The 21,365-nt window shown below is 41.3% G+C and overlaps 1 protein-coding gene across 1 annotated transcript; it reads right to left on the bottom strand.

Annotated features, from left to right (window-relative positions):
* Positions 1-467: 467 nt before the first annotated feature.
* Positions 468-4,060, bottom strand: LOC103696969 (small ribosomal subunit protein uS13z/uS13y/uS13x-like). The gene is made up of 4 exons (XM_008778712.3): positions 3,911-4,060; positions 3,559-3,719; positions 2,986-3,174; positions 468-792 (listed from the first exon to the last, which is right to left on the bottom strand). The coding sequence occupies exons 1-4, from the start codon at positions 3,911-3,913 to the stop codon at positions 687-689; spliced, it is 459 nt and encodes a 152-aa protein (XP_008776934.1). The 5' UTR covers positions 3,914-4,060; the 3' UTR covers positions 468-686.
* Positions 4,061-21,365: the final 17,305 nt, after the last annotated feature.

Here is a 21,365-nt window from a genome sequence, read left to right as displayed (position 1 = left end):
TTTCGCAGGGTGCACAAGCCAAGGATGAATTTGTACGTGTTACAAATATACATGGCTGTTAGAACGTAGAAAATTATTTCAGAAAGGAGGAGTGTTCCATATACATTTTTCAATTGAATGCAGGCTTGTTATATAAATGTGAAAATATCACTCTCACATACCGAATCTTCTACTCAAGAGTCTGCCAAACAGTATTATTAGCTAACATATCCAGAAACTATCAATTATTCATGAAAGATCCTATCTTTGTACCCTGAAACTTATAACATAAGCACGTAACAGAGGTATTTTAAAATAAAAATCAAGGATCATCATTTGAAGCCCTATGATCGAAACCAAACTAGCCCATGCATCAAGCAAGCAGAAAGCTAAGAATCATGCTAACTACTTTCCAAGATCCATAGCAATTGCTTAAACTGGTGACCGTAATGGAAATTCAGAAACTATGATCGCAGGATAGAGAAGTGTAAAATAAGAGACAAATTCTAAGATATGTCCAATGAAAATTTGAGGACACCAATTCGAAGATAACAAAAGAAGTCTACATCCATAAAGTTGATCATGCTACAATCTAGCACGAAAAATAAAAATGAGATAGATGTTCTTTAACTACTTGAATTCAAACCAACAGGCATTAAATTCAAGAAATATTTGTCCTGCCGCTGGAATAAGAAAATAGAATGACTCTAACGCTTCTTCGAGACACCAACAGTCTTTCCCCTGCGGCCGGTTGTCTTGGTGTGCTGCCCCCGAACACGAAGACCCCAGTAATGTCGCAAGCCACGGTGATTCCTGATCAGCGAATCAAAGTTACATACAGCTAGCACTCAAGGAAAATCAGAAAATACGGGACAAATGACTTCTTTGATACAAATGTCTTATATATGTAAACATCAAACTTTTTAAATATAAATTCCTAGTAAATAGCTGTTGCACCATCATACAGGGAAAAACAATACAACTTTTTTCCTTTTTCTTTTTTTATTTGAACAAAGATATACCATACCAGTTATACAAAAGAACCACCACCATACGAAATCACGAGATATCAAGCAGTGATGCAGATATTAGGAGAAGCAGCAGTGGATAAAACATCATGTGTCCTAGAGTTAATAATGTTCAAAACATCATGTGTCCTAGAGTTAATAATGTTCAGATGTCAAACCTAGGATGATGAGTTCTAGATTCTAGTAACAAAACAGAGCATTAGTGTGATGCATCAGGCTTACCGCCCGCAGCACTCCCCCGCCCCCAAACAAAAAAAAGGAGAAAAAAAAAAGCAGTGTTGTACAGATTACTGCCTGTAGGAAGCTTCAAATGCATCAAGATGAAGGGAACAGCTCCTGAGGTAGTAGACTGTACAGCAGGATTGATGTATCTTAATCTTGGAAGGGCTTATGCCAAAACTAGGTTCAAACCATAACAAATAGTTTGATAATATTGCATGCTGTCATTGTCAAATGATATAAAAAAAATGGAGGGTGCAAACAAAAAATAGGAACCTTATTTTAAATGAGAATCATAAAAAGGTTACACAAGAAAAGAGACAGAATTATTTAATAAAATGGGAAGAATGCTACTGAGCAAGTCTCTCTGGAAACCTTCAGCAGAACCCTTGGAAACTTGACCTCACTTTAGATCCAGGGACTCTTCTCTAGAACTGAGATTCCATACTGTTAAGCCATTTGGCAGATAATTTCAACCTGAATTACAGGTCTGCTGAAAATATTCCAGCAATCTGCAAATTCATTCCAATCATAAGAAACCTGTAGAAACTTGTGATTCAACCTTAAACCCATCCAAGCAATCATTTGTTACTAACAAAAAATGCATGAACACACAGACACAAGGGAGAAAGATGGGTCACCACAAAATTCCAGACCTACAAATTCATTCTAACCTTATAGAAAACTATGGAATTAATTAACCCTTGCTTCCATTAAGCGACAGTTGTTGGATAAGTATAATGAACATCGAACAATAAAATTATATGCATGATGCTTTAGCTTGACAGAAGAGAAGAGGCTTCAATCATGTTCTTTATGCTGAGAGTTAGTTTAGATAGATGAGCCAGCAGGAATATTATAGCGTTCATCTTTCATCTCCAAAAAACTAATTCATCTCAATTATTCTGTATTGCTCTTTATCAAAGTTAACAAACAATCTTCTCTTGCTATTATATACATCGGAAAATCTAATAGTTCGCCATAAGGGCCTTAGGTTACTAAAAGAACCCAAAAGGTAACTGAAGCCCTATTAACTAATGCATTCATTGTGAGTGAACCTAGAATTCAAAATATTTTGAATCTAATTTATACCAAAAACTAATGACCAATATCTGAGACAACACGCAAATTAGATAATATGTGAAATTGTATCCTTCTAACTAGATATATCTTCCCAAAAAAATGTTCAAAACTTGAGGCCAGAAAAAATGAGATGTGCCAAGTGTAATTTTCAGTCTGTAATATCATGGACCACAATACTCGGCTTAGTTCATCTAGTAGAATCCAAAGGCTACCCTGCCACACAATCTGCTTAAGGTCCGAATATGAACTGTGTATAAATTTAGATTCTGATTGCAAATTGACCTCAATTTACCTCTAAGCTTGTTCCATAGAACCTAGTCCGTGGGTATATAATTTGCACATAAGGAACTTATTAAATGAATATTAGGTTTTGCAATTTTGGTGCAAGTTTTCATCTTGCAATTTGTTTCTCTCTGATTACTAAACCATATCCACACCCTTGTCCAATGCCTTTTACTCCAACCAAAGAATAACGTTCTATTCCCTTGGTACCACAATCTTTTCCCTTGCACTTCTCCACCACCAAATCTGACCCTCCTTATGTCTAAGAAATTTATTTCAAATCTTGCTCAAACCAAGTTTTTCTTGAACACAGAAGCTAGGCCAAATAAATTAAAAAAAACAAAAATCAGAGGCAGCATAAGAGTTAATGAATAAAAAGAATATGACGCAGTACCTGATCTTTTTCAATCGCTCTAAATCATCTCTCAGCTTCATGTCAAGAGCATTGGAGACCACCTGAGAATACCTCCCATCCTTGTAGTCCTTCTTCCTGTTCAAGAACCAGTCTGGGATCTTGAATTGCCTTGGGTTCGCCACGACGACCATTAGATTCTCCAGTTCCTCAGCAGAAAGTTCACCAGCCCTAACAATTCCACACCAGAATCCCATCACAAAAAACCTACTGAAATGCATTCCAGAAGAAGCATAACCTAGACCACAGTCGACCACAAGCCATGAAAATCGCCACCGAAAACAGCAAGCCGCATTAAAATAAATCGAGAGTACCAAATTAAAGGGAAAAAAATCAAATCTTTTAGATACAAATTAGCAGCGGAAAAACGCCGGAAGCTTTCTAACAAAGTATCAATCTAAACAAACCTATGAAAAACCCCGAAAAGAAAATATATCGTCAAATTTTACCAAGAAACCATGATGACGAACCAATGCAAGATTAAACCAGAATAAAACTGATTTCAAGAAACCAAAAAACAATAAAAAGTACGAAAAAAGGGAGCAAAAAAGCGACCTTTTGTTCATATCAACGTCTGCCTTCTTGCAGACGATGTTGGCGAAACGCCTGCCGATACCCTTGATGGACGTGAGGGCAAACATTACGTTCTGCTTGCCATCCACGTTGGTGTTCAAGACACGCAATATATGCTGGAAATCCTCGTTCGCCACCAGCGACTGCACCACAAAATCCCATATTTCAATCAGATCAAACAAGAATTGAGAGTAAAGACGCTTGTCGTTTTAAAACAACCAAAAGAACACCAAATCTAGGGTCTAATCGAGAGATCTTGCGTTCTTTAAAAGAGGGGAAAAGAAAGAATCTTTGATTTCGAGGAGGACACTGAGATCGATCGATAGAGAGATACCATGGTTACTGAGATCGAGCGCTCGATCAGGGAGAAACGGAAGCCCTCGGCCGATCGGCTAGAATCGGAGTTAGAGCGGAAGGCGGCGGCGAGGTAACTGAACCCTAGAAGGGTTTTGTTATATCGAATCCAGTTGGGCCGGATCCGGATCGACTCAAAAATTCATCAGCCTAAATCCAAATTATTTATTAAACAGAAAAAATTCAAATCTAAATCTGACCAATCGGATCTGATCCGTTTATTAAATAAATCAAATTAGATTAAACTAGAGTTGATCGTGGGCTAGGTGGTACCCAGAGCTTGCCCAACTTAGCCCAAAATTTAGTAAGGTTGGGTACTAAAAATATGCCCGTGCGATGGGATTGGGCAAAAAAAGAAAAAGAAAAAGAAAAAGAAAAAAAAAAAGGCCCGATCAAAAAAATTGGATCAAGCCTAAAAAATTTAAAAACCAGCTCGAGTTGATCCAGCCCAGCCTGAGATATTATATATATACAAATATCATAGGGAGTGATAGGTCCAAAGATGCAAATAAGCTGGCTGGCTTTGTGGGCCTAAATTTACTTAAAATTATTTTAGCTGGTTTATCAAGCTCATCTTATGAGAAGAATTGAGCATCTTCTATTTGAATTTTGAACTTAAAATAGCTTGGGCCATTGTTAGTTCCACTTCCAAAAAAAAAAACAAAAATCACACTCGGTGTGCAAGCCTAGGACTAGCTCTACAAAATTGGGTCAAGTTTGGACAAAAATTTAAGCCCGATGGTCGGGCCTAGGTATCGCTATTGGGTCTAACTTCTGCTATAAAACCTGGCCCGAGCTCAGCCCAGCCCGAGGTTTGATCAGCCTAGGTTAAATGAATTAAGTGGATTTAAACAAGATGAACAGGTTAAGCGAATCGGATTAAACGGGATAGAAATAAGTTTAGCGGATTTTAAACTAGTTAAATAGGTTTTAAATGAGCCAAATGAATCTAGTTATGATCCAACCTAATCGCTAAATGAGTCAAAACGGGTTAAACAGGTCGAAGGTCTAAATCTGAACTCGACTTATTTAATAAATAAGTCTAGATAGGTTAATCCATTAACGACCCAAATTCATTTATGTCAACTCTGAATCTGGTTAAAGCACGTCATTCAATCCGAACAACCCTCCTGCAATCTTTTCATACAACTAAAATGAGAGTATACATGTAATAAATTATATGTTCAAGGATATAAGTGCAAAAGTTATTTGGTCTTGTTCATGGATTTAAGAATAAATCACGTTCGTGCAGGGATCAAGAGGCAATTTTCTGAATTTATTAAAATTTAATTTCACAATTTTTAATTGACTGACTCTTCATAACAATTTGGTTTTCAATTTGAAAAATATCTGTATTCCACTAAAATGGCATCATTTGTTACATATCTCGAAAAAGGACCGCATCGATCGATATTTTTTATTTATTCATGTATTTTTACATTTTTTTCATTTTATATATTCCTTATTTGTCAATCTTTTTTATATATTTTTATTATAAATTTTTATCGATATATATATATATATATATATATATATATATATATATACATCTCTTATTAGTCATATGTTTTTATACTTTCTTATTTAATATTTCCATAAAAATTGTCAAATTTTTTTATAATAATCTATATTTGATCAATTTCGAGTAACAATTATAGCAAAAGATCAACTAATAATTTTGAAACCTTCAAACTTATTGATCAATTATCTGACTTTTCTCGAGTTTCACCTGACATTGTATGATCAAGGTATGACCTCCGAAAATCTGACCTACAACTTGACTTCTTGATGCAGCTGATCTCGCCTCTGGATCTTGTCCAACTTTACTTGTAATGGCCAAACTAATCCACATCGAGTCTGGAGATTCTTCTATACCATATAATTACATTTGTTGCAATTTCACATGTATGCAACTTTTGTTACAATGCATATAATTTGGTTGTAAGGAATGGAACAGCCCCACTTGTAAATTATGTATTGCATTATAGTATTTACATATATATAATTTTTTGTAGTTACTAGTAACATACAAATAGAGTGCTGACAGATAATGATTTTGAAAATACTGCAAAATTTTAATGGGAACTTGTTGAATCATTTTATGTGTTGGTTTTAGTTCTAGTTACAGCGTCGATCCAAACCAATATGGTTTGCTTTCAGAATCTCTCCTCTTTTTCCTATCATGGGTAGGATCTTCTAAACTTTGTACTTATTTTATTTTATTTTATTTTCATTCATGATTAGGTGAGAAATGGCTGAAGTATTCGGAATAAAAACGCTACGTCAATGGGGCCAGCTCAACTCTTAGGCGACCGAGGCAGTCGTCCAAGGCCCAGATGAGCGTCCAAACGTATTGAGGCTTCCAAATTGGAGACCTCAAATGCTACGTATCTATAGCTATATGTCACGACCCCCGCCCCGTTCCCGACGGGCCGCCGCGACGGTCCTAGGGTGCGGGTAGGCATAAGGCCACCAGCCACCGCGTAGAACCCTACTACCTATCAATCATCAATAAATCTTGAAAAATTTGGCATGATACATGCACAAAATGATCACTTTTTCTATAGTGACCTGTCAGGATTATCTCAATACATACAACAACACTACCTGTCAGAGCAGCAATCACATAATCTGTCACATAATGAACCTGGACAATATATATCAATACATCATCTCAGGCATATAACTCATCTGCACACATATATATATATACCTGCTTCCTAATCCATCCATGGTCAAACCCATATCCACAACAGGATCTATGACTGTAACTATGCACTATATACAATAGAAGGTTTATAATACACCAAAAGGTATAAACCTCTATCTACATTATATTATACTATACTATGGAGCGGCACAGCTAGCAGGCAACCACTAATCCTGCTCCTCTCTATACAATACCTGCCCTGCAATCAAAAACACCAAACTGGGGAGTGAGTATATAAATACTCAGTGAGTGGAGTAGAGAGTACTATGCACATGAGACAGAATATAATCATGGCTCGAGATGAAATCTCAAGATCAATAACAAGATGAACATGATCTCAACATAGAGAATATGGAGTAAATCATCAATATCACCACAATCAATATCAACTCATCTGAAGCATATATGGAATAATCAAGTAAACATATATGCTACTCATGAATATGCTCAACAGATCATAATGCTGGAACATACAAATCAGGTGTCAATATGCTGAAATCATCACTAGACAGCTGTCGGGAGGTGGGTTTTACGCCCCAGGCGAACCAGCAACAACTCCCTACTGCCATATGCATATATCGAATATGACACCACACCAATATGTAAATCATCACTAGACAGCTGTCGGGAGGTGGGTTTTACGCCCCAGGCGAACCAGCAACAACTCCCCACTGTCACATGCATATGCAGGATAAGACACCATATCGATAATGTAAATGCTAGACAGCTATCGGGAGGTGGGTTTTACGCCCCAGGCGAACCAGCAACAACTCCCCACTGTCACATGCATATGCAGGATAAGATACCACACTGATCATATAAATGCTGGCCAGTATCCAGAACAGAAATCCATCTCACATCTACATACTAAACGGCACCTCGCGGGAATTCTACATCCGCGGAAAGCCATACTGCACCTCGCGGGGTCTTAGTATGCCCGGCGGCAAGCAGAATATAAGTCGTAGGACCGGCCGATCCTACGCCTAGGGCCGTGTCCCCCCCTAGGAAGGGACTGGGCTCCGCCCACCCAGAAGGCTACTATGTGCACAAAGGCCGATGTTCAACCCCATCGACTATAGGTGTCCTGCAGATACTGCCAAGCCATGCATAAATGTCATAATGCACCCTCCCAATACTCTACTAAAAAGGAGCATAATCAAGACTACCACTCACTCGGCCACGACCCAATTATAACTAACATCAGGGTTGGGAGTGAGGAATCACGGGAGTACAATGCAACTCAATATACCATGAGAAGGGCTCTACAAGTCTTTGAAATAGAGGAAATGAAATCAATTTACAAAAGAAGTCATTTCACAATTCAGATCCAATTTAATTACTCATAAAGGAGTATAATCAAAGCTACCACTCACAAGTCTTTGAAATAGAGGAAATGAAATCAATTTACAAAAGAAGTTATTTCACAATTCGGAATCAATTTGATTACTCATCAACCCCTCATAATTCCTCTCAATGTTCCCTCAAATGCATGTACAGAATAATCAAGCATGGAGAATCAAGATTACAGAGGAATCTACTACAATATCAATCAATATGCTCAAGTGGAATCAATTCACACTTGGCGACATTCATGAAAATGAATTAAGGATGCTCATGGTGCAAAGTACATGACTCCCACTCACCTGTCAATCTGGCACAACCCTGATACGCCTCCAAAAATCTACAGCAGGCAGTGGGGAACTTCTTCCTCTTGTTCCCTAGCTTCTTGCCCAACTGATACATGCATTTACAATATATTTAGTTTTGTATCAAGGGCTATAATCTACGTGCCAATTATAACATAGGGAACTTTAATTGATTCAACTCCCCTGTTCCCTAAATCTTTTCTTTTCTTTCTCTTTTTCTTTTTCTATTAATTAACTCATCATTTATGTGTATTAGGGACTCCCTTGCACGAGTACAAGGTCTCCCTTAGCCTAATCTAGGCTTAATACCCTATTATGGCATGAAATCCCTTATTTTCCACCCGGATGAACAGTAACCCGAACTGACAGTGGGTTACTTCATCTCGGTTTTGATCCACTTTCAGGACTCCAAATTTGATGAAATTTTTACCTAACATTCTACACTCACAGAGGATTCCAAAGAGATAACATACATCATCATCGGAGGCCGTTTGACCCCCTAAATAATTTGCCGAAGTTGGGACTTCGACACAGTTTTTCCGTAGTGCCGGAAAAATTTGTCAAAATCCGATTCTTCTTCTTTTAACCACCTCTACAACCCTTATCCGACCCCTCTAGACTATATCCACCCTTTGTATAGCCTAATGTCATCAAAAGACTAGATAGGGACGGATATTTACCTTTTTCTTTTTGGAAATCGAGGTCCTTGCGTAGAGGGGAAGGAGATCTACGTTTTTCCCTTCAGCTGGAAGTGCAACCGGAATCTCTTTTCTTCTTCCTTTCTTCCTTTCCTTTTCTCTTCCTTTCTTCCTTTCCTTTCCTCTCCTTCTTTTTCTTCCTCTCTGTCCGTCTGAGACTCCCTCTCGGTTTCCATCCAAAAGCCACAGCAAACCCCCTAATTAAATCACATCAAAACACTATTCACCCTTTGTTTAATATTATTAAATTCCCATTTTGCCCCTAACACTTCAACATATCTACCGTTATGCCATTAACTTTTGATTCCTTCCAATTTTACCCTTACCACTTCAATGCATCTACAACTATGCCATTATCTTTTGATTCTTTCCTATTTTACCCCTTATATTAATTGAAAAGGACTATTCTATCCCTTTTTATATAAAAAAAATATTTTGGGGTTATTACATCCTCCCCTCCTTATATAAAATTCGTCCTCGAATTTAAAAGAGTAATTTACCTGTCATAGCTGCATTCGATGTCTGTGCCTCCTGTGGATTTATCGTGAACACCCTTCCTTGCCCTCTGCCTACTGGAGCTGACAGTTAAGATGGTCCAGCACTCTGCTGTGATGTTTGTGCTTGACCTCTACCTCTGCCTACAGGCTCCCTACTACTAGGCCTGTCCATCTGCACAGAAGGATAGGATGCCAAAGGCACAAACTGCTGGGTGGCACCCTGCGGGCATTCTCTGACAAAATGACCCGGCTGTCCACATCTGTAGCACACTCCCTGACCCATTCTGCATCTGCCAAGGTGCTGCTTCCCACATATGCCACATACTGGCCATGATTGGAACCTAGATTCAGTTCTGGCCATAGTGACTAGAGGACGAGGTACTGATGGTAGAAAAGTATCTTGTGATTGACCTCTTTCCCTCCATTTCCTCTTACGTGGGGCAGGTGGAGCTGAGCGTACAGACTGCTCCGTCGGACCCTCCGAGAGATCTACTCCCTCAGATCTATCTCTACTGCTTTGCCCTTTCCCCATACTCATTTTTCTCTGTTCTCTTTCAGCTCTTTCCTCTTTGTTTCTGGTCTCCCACTGTTTTGCTTTATCAATCAGCCTAGATAAGGTGGGGACCTCTACTGCCAGTACTGCATTATAAAGCGGGGAAATCAGACCCCGCCTGAATCTTTCTATCCTGGCAGCTTCAGTGGGGATGATGTAAGGAGCATACTTCCCCAATCTAGTGAACTCACGAGCGTACTCAGATACGCTCATTCCGGGCATCTGCTTCAGCCTCTCAAACTGAAGAGCCCGATTCTGCCTCTCAGCCGGAGACAAAAACTCATCCATCACTGCTTGCCTGAACTCTTCCCAGGTTGGAGGATTCCTACTGTACAATCTGTCCTCCACGTGCCTCTGGTACCAGTCCCAGGCATCTTCCTTCATTGTAAGCCCTACAAGTTCTATAGCTCTTGCATCAGAACAGGGCAGTCTCCGTATCATCTTTTCAGTCTCCTCCAGAAATCTCTGAGGATCTTCACCTTCTTCCCCCTTAAACTCCGGGGTTCTGAGCCTAAGAAATTCCTGTACAGTAATCCCCTCATCATCTAGAGCCCGCCTGGCCAAACTTCTTGGCACAGGTACAGGAGGTGGGATGGATACTACTGACGGGGCAGGAGATTTCCCCCGAGCAATCTGCTCCCTCAGAGCCTGATTCTCCGTCAGTAACTGTTCCATCAATGCATCTCTATTTCCTACCTCCCCCTGATCATCAACCCTCCGTCTATCAGTAGGAGGAGGTTTTTCTCTTTGGGGCTCGACATGTGCAGAACCCGCATCCAATGCTATATCTGGCTCCATCCTCTTTCCAGGATGAGCAGGTCCTCTTCTTGGAGGTATTCTTTATATGTCTCTAAAAAAGTCAAAAAGAGAGGATGGTCGTTACACACTGAGTCATGATATATTTTACTGAGTTGTAAATGACTCATAAATTAACATACAGAAAAACCTTATGCTCCATAGTATAATCCTATACTTAATCCTGACTCATCCTATTGCTCTGACAGGACTCTTCTTAACCTTTGCTCTGATACCAAGCTTTGTCACGACCCCCGCCCCGTTCCCGACGGGCCGCCGCGACGGTCCTAGGGTGCGGGTAGGCATAAGGCCACCAGCCACCGCGTAGAACCCTACTACCTATCAATCATCAATAAATCTTGAAAAATTTGGCATGATACATGCACAAAATGATCACTTTTTCTATAGTGACCTGTCAGGATTATCTCAATACATACAACAACACTACCTGTCAGAGCAGCAATCACATAATCTGTCACATAATGAACCTGGACAATATATATCAATACATCATCTCAGGCATATAACTCATCTGCACACATATATATATATACCTGCTTCCTAATCCATCCATGGTCAAACCCATATCCACAACAGGATCTATGACTGTAACTATGCACTATATACAATAGAAGGTTTATAATACACCAAAAGGTATAAACCTCTATCTACATTATATTATACTATACTATGGAGCGGCACAGCTAGCAGGCAACCACTAATCCTGCTCCTCTCTATACAATACCTGCCCTGCAATCAAAAACACCAAACTGGGGAGTGAGTATATAAATACTCAGTGAGTGGAGTAGAGAGTACTATGCACATGAGACAGAATATAATCATGGCTCGAGATGAAATCTCAAGATCAATAACAAGATGAACATGATCTCAACATAGAGAATATGGAGTAAATCATCAATATCACCACAATCAATATCAACTCATCTGAAGCATATATGGAATAATCAAGTAAACATATATGCTACTCATGAATATGCTCAACAGATCATAATGCTGGAACATACAAATCAGGTGTCAATATGCTGAAATCATCACTAGACAGCTGTCGGGAGGTGGGTTTTACGCCCCAGGCGAACCAGCAACAACTCCCCACTGTCACATGCATATGCAGGATAAGATACCACACTGATCATATAAATGCTGGCCAGTATCCAGAACAGAAATCCATCTCACATCTACATACTAAACGGCACCTCGCGGGAATTCTACATCCGCGGAAAGCCATACTGCACCTCGCGGGGTCTTAGTATGCCCGGCGGCAAGCAGAATATAAGTCGTAGGACCGGCCGATCCTACGCCTAGGGCCGTGTCCCCCCCTAGGAAGGGACTGGGCTCCGCCCACCCAGAAGGCTACTATGTGCACAAAGGCCGATGTTCAACCCCATCGACTATAGGTGTCCTGCAGATACTGCCAAGCCATGCATAAATGTCATAATGCACCCTCCCAATACTCTACTAAAAAGGAGCATAATCAAGACTACCACTCACTCGGCCACGACCCAATTATAACTAACATCAGGGTTGGGAGTGAGGAATCACGGGAGTACAATGCAACTCAATATACCATGAGAAGGGCTCTACAAGTCTTTGAAATAGAGGAAATGAAATCAATTTACAAAAGAAGTCATTTCACAATTCAGATCCAATTTAATTACTCATAAAGGAGTATAATCAAAGCTACCACTCACAAGTCTTTGAAATAGAGGAAATGAAATCAATTTACAAAAGAAGTTATTTCACAATTCGGAATCAATTTGATTACTCATCAACCCCTCATAATTCCTCTCAATGTTCCCTCAAATGCATGTACAGAATAATCAAGCATGGAGAATCAAGATTACAGAGGAATCTACTACAATATCAATCAATATGCTCAAGTGGAATCAATTCACACTTGGCGACATTCATGAAAATGAATTAAGGATGCTCATGGTGCAAAGTACATGACTCCCACTCACCTGTCAATCTGGCACAACCCTGATACGCCTCCAAAAATCTACAGCAGGCAGTGGGGAACTTCTTCCTCTTGTTCCCTAGCTTCTTGCCCAACTGATACATGCATTTACAATATATTTAGTTTTGTATCAAGGGCTATAATCTACGTGCCAATTATAACATAGGGAACTTTAATTGATTCAACTCCCCTGTTCCCTAAATCTTTTCTTTTCTTTCTCTTTTTCTTTTTCTATTAATTAACTCATCATTTATGTGTATTAGGGACTCCCTTGCACGAGTACAAGGTCTCCCTTAGCCTAATCTAGGCTTAATACCCTATTATGGCATGAAATCCCTTATTTTCCACCCGGATGAACAGTAACCCGAACTGACAGTGGGTTACTTCATCTCGGTTTTGATCCACTTTCAGGACTCCAAATTTGATGAAATTTTTACCTAACATTCTACACTCACAGAGGATTCCAAAGAGATAACATACATCATCATCGGAGGCCGTTTGACCCCCTAAATAATTTGCCGAAGTTGGGACTTCGACACAGTTTTTCCGTAGTGCCGGAAAAATTTGTCAAAATCCGATTCTTCTTCTTTTAACCACCTCTACAACCCTTATCCGACCCCTCTAGACTATATCCACCCTTTGTATAGCCTAATGTCATCAAAAGACTAGATAGGGACGGATATTTACCTTTTTCTTTTTGGAAATCGAGGTCCTTGCGTAGAGGGGAAGGAGATCTACGTTTTTCCCTTCAGCTGGAAGTGCAACCGGAATCTCTTTTCTTCTTCCTTTCTTCCTTTCCTTTTCTCTTCCTTTCTTCCTTTCCTTTCCTCTCCTTCTTTTTCTTCCTCTCTGTCCGTCTGAGACTCCCTCTCGGTTTCCATCCAAAAGCCACAGCAAACCCCCTAATTAAATCACATCAAAACACTATTCACCCTTTGTTTAATATTATTAAATTCCCATTTTGCCCCTAACACTTCAACATATCTACCGTTATGCCATTAACTTTTGATTCCTTCCAATTTTACCCTTACCACTTCAATGCATCTACAACTATGCCATTATCTTTTGATTCTTTCCTATTTTACCCCTTATATTAATTGAAAAGGACTATTCTATCCCTTTTTATATAAAAAAAATATTTTGGGGTTATTACACTATAAATGCATTAAGGCCCCCAAATGTCTTTATATTGAAACTGTTACGGTTCAAATTTAGCCCGAGGGTGACTATGCTGGAGGAGTCAAGGGAGCCACCGGTGGTTGGAAGAAGAAGACGGAGGGTCACCTCCTGCGCGATGGCGACAGTGAACCTGCACAAAACCTCACCGGTGTTTCTGGTGAGGGCCCTCCGATGATCAAGTTAGAGTTGGGTAAATTTCGTCCAGCCAAAAAGTTTCTTAAAAATTATCTGTCCAGACTATATATAGTCCCGGTGGAGAGGCCCAGGTGGCAGAGGCACTGTCCGCCCTCATCATGAGGGGGCATGGCTCTGAGTCGGAGGGCGTGCAGCTAAGGCTGGTTAGTGGCGTGTGGTGATGTCCGTTCTTGAGAGTGGTAAAATATTGACGGTTACAGCAGGATATGGTCGGAGTAGTCATGGTGTCATCCTTTGACTGTTGATGGCCAGCTATTGAGCATTGCGCAGTGTTGTTGTAATGTACGACCACGTAGGAGGGCATAGGCGTGCACATGGGTGCGGTTGTTAGTAAGGCCGAACTCGTTGAGAGGTCGCGTCATGCGTTTAGCGAGGTCGGCTAGACGGGTGCTGAGGGTAGCTCGGCTCTCCGGGTTCCGAGGTGTGCTCGGTGGAGTGCCTCGAGCTTGGTTGGGGCGTACTACTGAAGTAGGCGCCTCAAGCTTGGTCGAGGCGGGTCGGCGAGTATTGGAGGCGCCCCAAACTTGGTCGGGAGAGTCAGCGAATATCCGAAGCCGATGGAGTTTTTGGTGAAGTCCAAAACCGAGCTGGTTCTGGGCCGAACCGAGGATTCAATCAGTAGGTGTTGGTGTTTGTTGGGCCAAAACTGGGCGGTCTTTTAGCCATGGGCTGGACGATCCATTTCGTCCCCCATTATTTGCCCCGCACTTTCGAGGTCGAGTTGCCCTTCAGCTCGGGCGATGGAAGTAGCCGGACCATTGATCGTTCAGCGCTTCAGTCAAGTGCTTAGGAAGAGGTGATTAGAGTACAAAAATGCAATCGTCAGACCATTTTAATTAGTATTTTAGCTAATCATTAAAAATAAAATTAACTAATTAATGTTTTATTTGTGCAAGCATCCCACATTCGATGTCCAGGTTCAACCGAGTTTCAGCTGCATCTGACTTCTCTTAATTCCCACGGCCATCACCCTGGTGGAGTCGAGTCACTACCGGCTGCCATCCCACCGTTGTCTCAGCCCAACTGTGATCCCAGCCCCTCAACCACACCGCGTCCAGCTCCTTCCGCGCATGGCACCAGCCAGCACAGCCGCTCGTCCCAGCTTTGTTGCCCAAGGTGACAAGCCAAGAGGGGGGGGGGTGAATTGGTTTCTTTTAATTTTAATTATCTTACTTGTGTTAAATGATGAGTTAGTAAACTTAAACAACTCACAATACAAACAACAAGAAATATAGTAGTTCGGTGCTCTCCTTAGCACCTACGTCCACTCCCCAAGCGACCCCTTGGGAATTCACTATAATCCCGCGGATTACAGTTGGATTGTTTTCCGGGCTCACAATCCAAAAACCTTTACACTTTGGTTTTCCGGGTTCACCAAAAACCTATGTTGGTTTTACGGGCTCACCAACAAACCTATGTTGGTTTTTCGGGCTCACCAACGAACCTTTACAATTGGTTTTCCGGGTTCACCAATCAACCTATTCCGTTGGTTTTGCGGGCTAACCAACCAACCTTTACAAGTAGTTTAACAAACAAAGAAAAAAGATTTAAACTCCTAGATGAGCAAATAAAACAATATAATCTACAAAGAAGAGTTTAGAAAGTATTTATCGCTTGTAGTGACTTCTCTCTTCTTTGTCAAGGATGCTTCACTCTTCAAGGGAGGATGGAGCTCTTGATGACTCTTTGAATCTGCTCAACCTCTTTCTTTGATTCTTGAATGAAGCACTTGGATGAAGAAGATTAGGGCACTTTTTCTTTCTTGTGTACTCTTTGATATTCTTTGGAAAAGATGTTCTATCTGATGAATAGTGCCACTTTAAATAGTGTGGAGTGATTGATTAAAATCCCATTTGATTTTGATGAGCTCAAAGCATTTGAGTATATCTTGTGATTACTAATGAATTCAATTGAGTGTTTCAGTGAAAATCCTGTCCAAGTGTCTCTAGATTTGGTTCATAGTATTTTGGATAAGGTAAGAAGTCTGCTGAACCAAAGTCTGAGACTCGAGTCGACTCCCGAGTATCACGAGTCGACTCCAAGCGTATCAAGTTCACTGGCACGAGCTCGAGTCGACTCCAGATCAGTACGAGTCGACTCCGACTGAGAACAGACAGAAGGACAGAAAGCTTCAACTCAGAAACTGTCAACGAGTCGACTCCCGAAGTGCGCGAGTCAACTCCAATGTTCAACGAGTCGACTCCAGGGTAGTAAGAGTCGACTCCAAGAGAAACACAAAGAAAAGTCAGAGAGCAGTTTTCGGGTCTGAGATTCGAGTCGACTCCAGTGGAACGCGAGTCGACTCCGATGGTTGGCAGGTCGACTCCAAAGAAGGTAAGAGTCGACTCTCAGAGGAACACAAGAAAAAAGTCAGAGAACGATTTTCGGACTCTGAGATTCGAGTCGACTCCCGCAGTACGCGAGTCGACTCCGAGACTGAGCGACCATCAACAGACAGAAGACCATGTTACTGCCTCTGAGATTCGAGTCGACTCACAGACAGCTCGAGTCGACTCCGAGACAAGCTTCACGTCAAAAGGCAGAAGACCAACTTTCGGAAACTGAGAGCCGAGTCGACTCCAAGGAAGTTCGAGTCGACTCCAAGACTGGATGAGCCAAAAGACAGAGAATCGGAAGTTCGGGCTCTGAGATTCGAGTCGACTCCCAGGACAGTCGAGTCGACTCGAGTGGACAAAATTCAAAATTGGATCCACGGACTTCAGTGGATGAGCCGACTCCAAAATTGCCAGGTCAGCTCCAGAAGTTGGCGAGTCGACTCCAGGTCAAGACGAGTCGACTCCCAGTCAAGACGGCAACTTTAATTCAAATTTGGAACAGTTGCCGAGTCGACTCCGGAAAAGCGTGAGTCGACTCCTGCTACAGCCGAGTCGACTCCTGATCGCGCGAGTCGACTCCAACCCACCAACGGTCATATTGTCAGGCTGCGCAGAGTGTGCAGAACGGCCAGAAAAAGCAGAGTAACGGCTAGTTTTCGTGGGGGTTGGCCTAAATAGCCACAGAGGACTGTAGCAAGGCAGAGAATAGATATTCCACTCCAAGCATTCAAGTTTTCAAGCTCTCCAAGTGCTCTTAAACGAAAAAGGGAAGATCTGCATTTACTGCTCCAACAACTTCTTCCCAACAATCAAAGCTTCCTCCTCCTGCATTCAAGTCGACCACTCTTTCAAGAGGAGACCGGAGTTCCAGAAGCCATACCTCTTCACCAGCTTAAAAGCGTTTGAGGGCTTCTAACTCCTTTACGATTATATTGTTTTAAATCTGCTTTTTGAGAAGCTATTTTCTGTTTTCTTCTATCTCTTGTATTTACTTGATTCAATCGGGGGATTGAATCAAGGGGTTTAAGGTTGGTTGGTGAGCCAAGTTAAAACCAACGTGTGTAAGGGTTTGATTGTGAGCCCGAAAAAACAATCGGGGTTGGTTCTAGTCGGTGAGCCTGGAAAAACCGACCGAGTTCGTTGTGAGCTCGTAAAACAACAAGTTTGGTTGTGAGCTTGCAAAACAACCGGCTGTAATCCAAGGGGGTTATAGTGAAATTCCCAAGTGAGACTTGGGGAGTGGACGTAGGAGCAAGGGTTAGCTCCGAACCACTATAAAACTTTGTGTTTGTAGTGTATTGTCTCTCATCTTCTTCCCCGCACATTACTCACAGCACTAGGCTTTAATTAAATAACTTGCTATAGTTTTTAATTAATCATCCACAAAGTTTTAATTAGCCAAATTATTTTAAAAACCCAATTCACCCCCCCCTCTTGGGTTGTCTATCTGGGCAACAAATAGTTTCCTACATCCATTGAACAAGCTCCAATGGTTAGAATTCAAAAACTAGCTGTTACTCACTGTTGGAAGGACAAAAAGTACATCTGCAGAACTAGCCGTTATGCTTCTGCCCGTGTTTGGGTCGGCTCAACCTGTCCTTGGGTCGACCCAACTTTCACTTGTGTCGACTCAAACATTCCTTGGGTCGACCCTCTCAGAAACACAGAAACTTGCAATTCAGCCTTCCTTCACTTGGGTCGACCCAACCTTTCTTTGGGTCGACTCAAGGTTCAGTTGGGTCGACTCAACTTCTTCTTGGGTCGACCCTAACAGGGTTTCCAGAGAACCTTTTCTGTCTTCTGTTCTGTCTTACCTTTGGATCGACCCACACAGGGTTTGGGTCGACTCAAGCTTGGGTCGACTCAACTATATCTTGGGTCGACCCTCTCAGTAAATCCAGAGAACCATTTTCTGAGTTGTTTGAGGATCTTGATGTTTGGGTCGACTCATGCTTTCCTTGGGTCGACCCAACTCACTGTTCATTTGTGCCATTTTTGCAGAAGTGTGCCAAATACTTTCTTGATGTGCCGGGGTCGACCCAATCATCCTTTGGGTCGACTCAATCCACACTTTGCTGCATCTCAAGGTTAGATTCATTCAAATAAACAATGAAATGTATCTATATTAATTTATACAAATATACTGAGAGTAATAGACTTATAAATGAAGTATCTAGATAATTGCTTGTTAATCATCAAAATAACACTATCATCCTCAATCTCCCCCTTTTTGATGATTACAAAATAAAGAGTATGAGCCTATTGATACTTATCTTAAAATCAGTTTTTGAAAGGGCTTAACTTGCTGAATTTCAGCTTTTCATATATAAGAGTGAAGTCTCCCCATATATCATTCAAATGTTGCCAATTTGACTTTTTGAATTGCTTCCCCTTTCATTTATAATTCATTAAAGATGAAACTCCAAAAATTTGAGATAAAACATGAGTTTCAGGTTATGTATCGATGTGTGAAAGGTGCGTGCCAAATTCTGAAATTCTATGTGCCAAATTTTGAAATTTGATAGAAATTTTTGACTTGATCATTTTCATTGTTGCAAATTGCTCCCCCTTGGATGTATATGCTTTCCTATATGATTTTCAATTTGTTTTACAAGTTATTTCGTTATTTCTCCTTCTTTCTTTACTTCTCCTCTTATCACTCTATCTTTACTTCTCCCCCTATTACTCTTTCTTTACTTCTCCCCCTTTTTGTTATCATCAAACAGATGCATGGGAAAAGACACAATAAATAACAAGCATTCAAACTTCATTGATCAAAATAGGAACATTTTAGTACATTCATGCCCAAAAACAAAAACAGATACAATGTTCCTTAATCAAAGTTTAAAGATACATGATAAAAGCAAAATACATATGAGAACTGGATATCTAGCCTAGGCTCTAAACAGAAATGCTAATATCAGCCTAGGGAGTATCTAATGGCTGGGATCTAGTCCTCATCCTCCTAGTGTACGTGGCGAGGGGAGGTCGAGCCTGGTGAGACTGTGTCTGGCGTGGAGCACGACGAGCTGGATGACTCTGTGCCGATATCTCTGACTCAGCAGCCTGTGGCACAGATGGTCCATGGGTCTCTCTCTCTCTCCGGAGTGCTCCTATCTGCTGCCTCAGATCACTGATCTCAGCAGACATGATGTCCAGTCGGCTCGTCAGCCCATCAGTAATAGTCCTCGCCTGAGCTGACATACTATCTAATCTGCTCGTCAGCCCGTCAGTGATAGTCCTCGCCTGAGCTGACATGATCTCAGTCATCCTACTCCAGAACTCATCTGTATCTCTCGGAGGAACAGATGACGATGGTCCAGCCTCCGAAGGTGCAGTAGGATGATCCATATGCTCCTCATCCTCAGGGATAGGGTCTCCATGATCTGGTGCATCACCCTCTGGTGCCTCACCCTGAATCCCTGCTCCAGTATTAATCCACTGTCCGTTCACTTTCTCATATCCTATGCATATAAGTGTCCGTGCAGTGTATGTGTCAGTATGAAGCAGACTCCTGGATGCCTCCCCCTCGACAGATATACCGTGCTGTCGAAAAATCAACGTGAGTATCATACCATAAGGTAGTGATACTCTGGAGTTGCAGATTACTTTCCTCATCTGCTTCAGTATCATGGCCGGAAGATTCAGGGGAATACCCTGAATAATATACTCCATCACTACTAGATCTCGCTCTGTGATGAGATCGAATCTCCCGCTCTTTGGAAATAAAATTCTATTTATGATACTGAGCAATAATCTCATTTCAGCAGATAAAGAGCTTGCTATTACCTTTTCTGAGAAGTCAAAGTCCTCATTTTCCATAATCAACTGCAGAGCTCTCATCTTGTTTTCTGGCTTTTCCGGAGTGGCTCCTTCGCAGGGAAGATGAAGTAGCTCATTCAAACTCTCCTCGGAAACTCGAACCCTTACTCCTCGAACTTCCGAAACAAGCCCTCCCATTCCAGTTTTAAGGAAAGCATAGAACTTCCGAACTAATCCGAAGTAGATCATCACATCTAGGGAGTAAAGATACTCCCAACCTTGCCTTTGGATCCATTCCCTCAACCTAAACCCTTCTTGATCAAAGAACTCGGAATGGATCCTTCTCCCCGTTGTAACCGGTCTCCCCGCAAATCTTGCAAGTATAACTGAGGGGGAAGGAGGAGGAGGTGGCTCCGCACGTGCCTCACGTTGTGGAGACACTGTAGATGGCTCCGTAGGTTGCCTTTCCTCACGTTGGATCCGTGAGACTCTTCCGGATCTCTTGGCTACGGCTCTTTTGGGTCCCATTTCTCCAAGATCTTAGGGTAATCTACTGTTTGGAGGAGTTTGGAGAGTGGGGATTAGAGTATTCAGAAGAGGACAAGGGCAAACAGTGCCCTAATAGTGCTCTCGGGTCCCTCTTTTAACAGTGGGGTCCCGACGTTGGGTCGACTTAAGAAATTTCTTGGGTCGACTCAATGTTGGGTCGACCCTATTCTGGGTTGCGTCGACCCAAGTGCAGAATTTTTCTTTTCTCTTTCTTTTTGCTTCTAAAAATTTTTCTTACTTCCAATCCTTATAAATTCTTTCTGGGACAATGATACATGAGTAAGGAATCTATAGATAACAAGTTTGACTCATGTTTCATGGGTTTTTAGCAATTGGAGGAATGTATCATGAGACTACTTGCTCCCTTTTATATTTCTTCAATAAAAAGGATCACATGTGCCTAATTCCCTCCTTAGCGTGCAGAATCTATCTTCACTCAAGGGTTTTGTAAATATGTCGGCTAATAGTTTTTCAGTACATATATGTTCAATACATATGTTTCCATTTTGCACATGATCCCTAATAAAATGATACCTTATT

The sequence above is a fragment of the Phoenix dactylifera genome, chromosome 1 (genome assembly GCF_051530095.1).
Source record: "Phoenix dactylifera cultivar Ajwa chromosome 1, Ajwa_hap1_PhDact_Kaust_v1.1, whole genome shotgun sequence".
Classification (NCBI taxonomy): Eukaryota; Viridiplantae; Streptophyta; class Magnoliopsida; order Arecales; family Arecaceae; genus Phoenix; species Phoenix dactylifera.
This window is presented reverse-complemented; position numbering and strand designations above follow the sequence as displayed.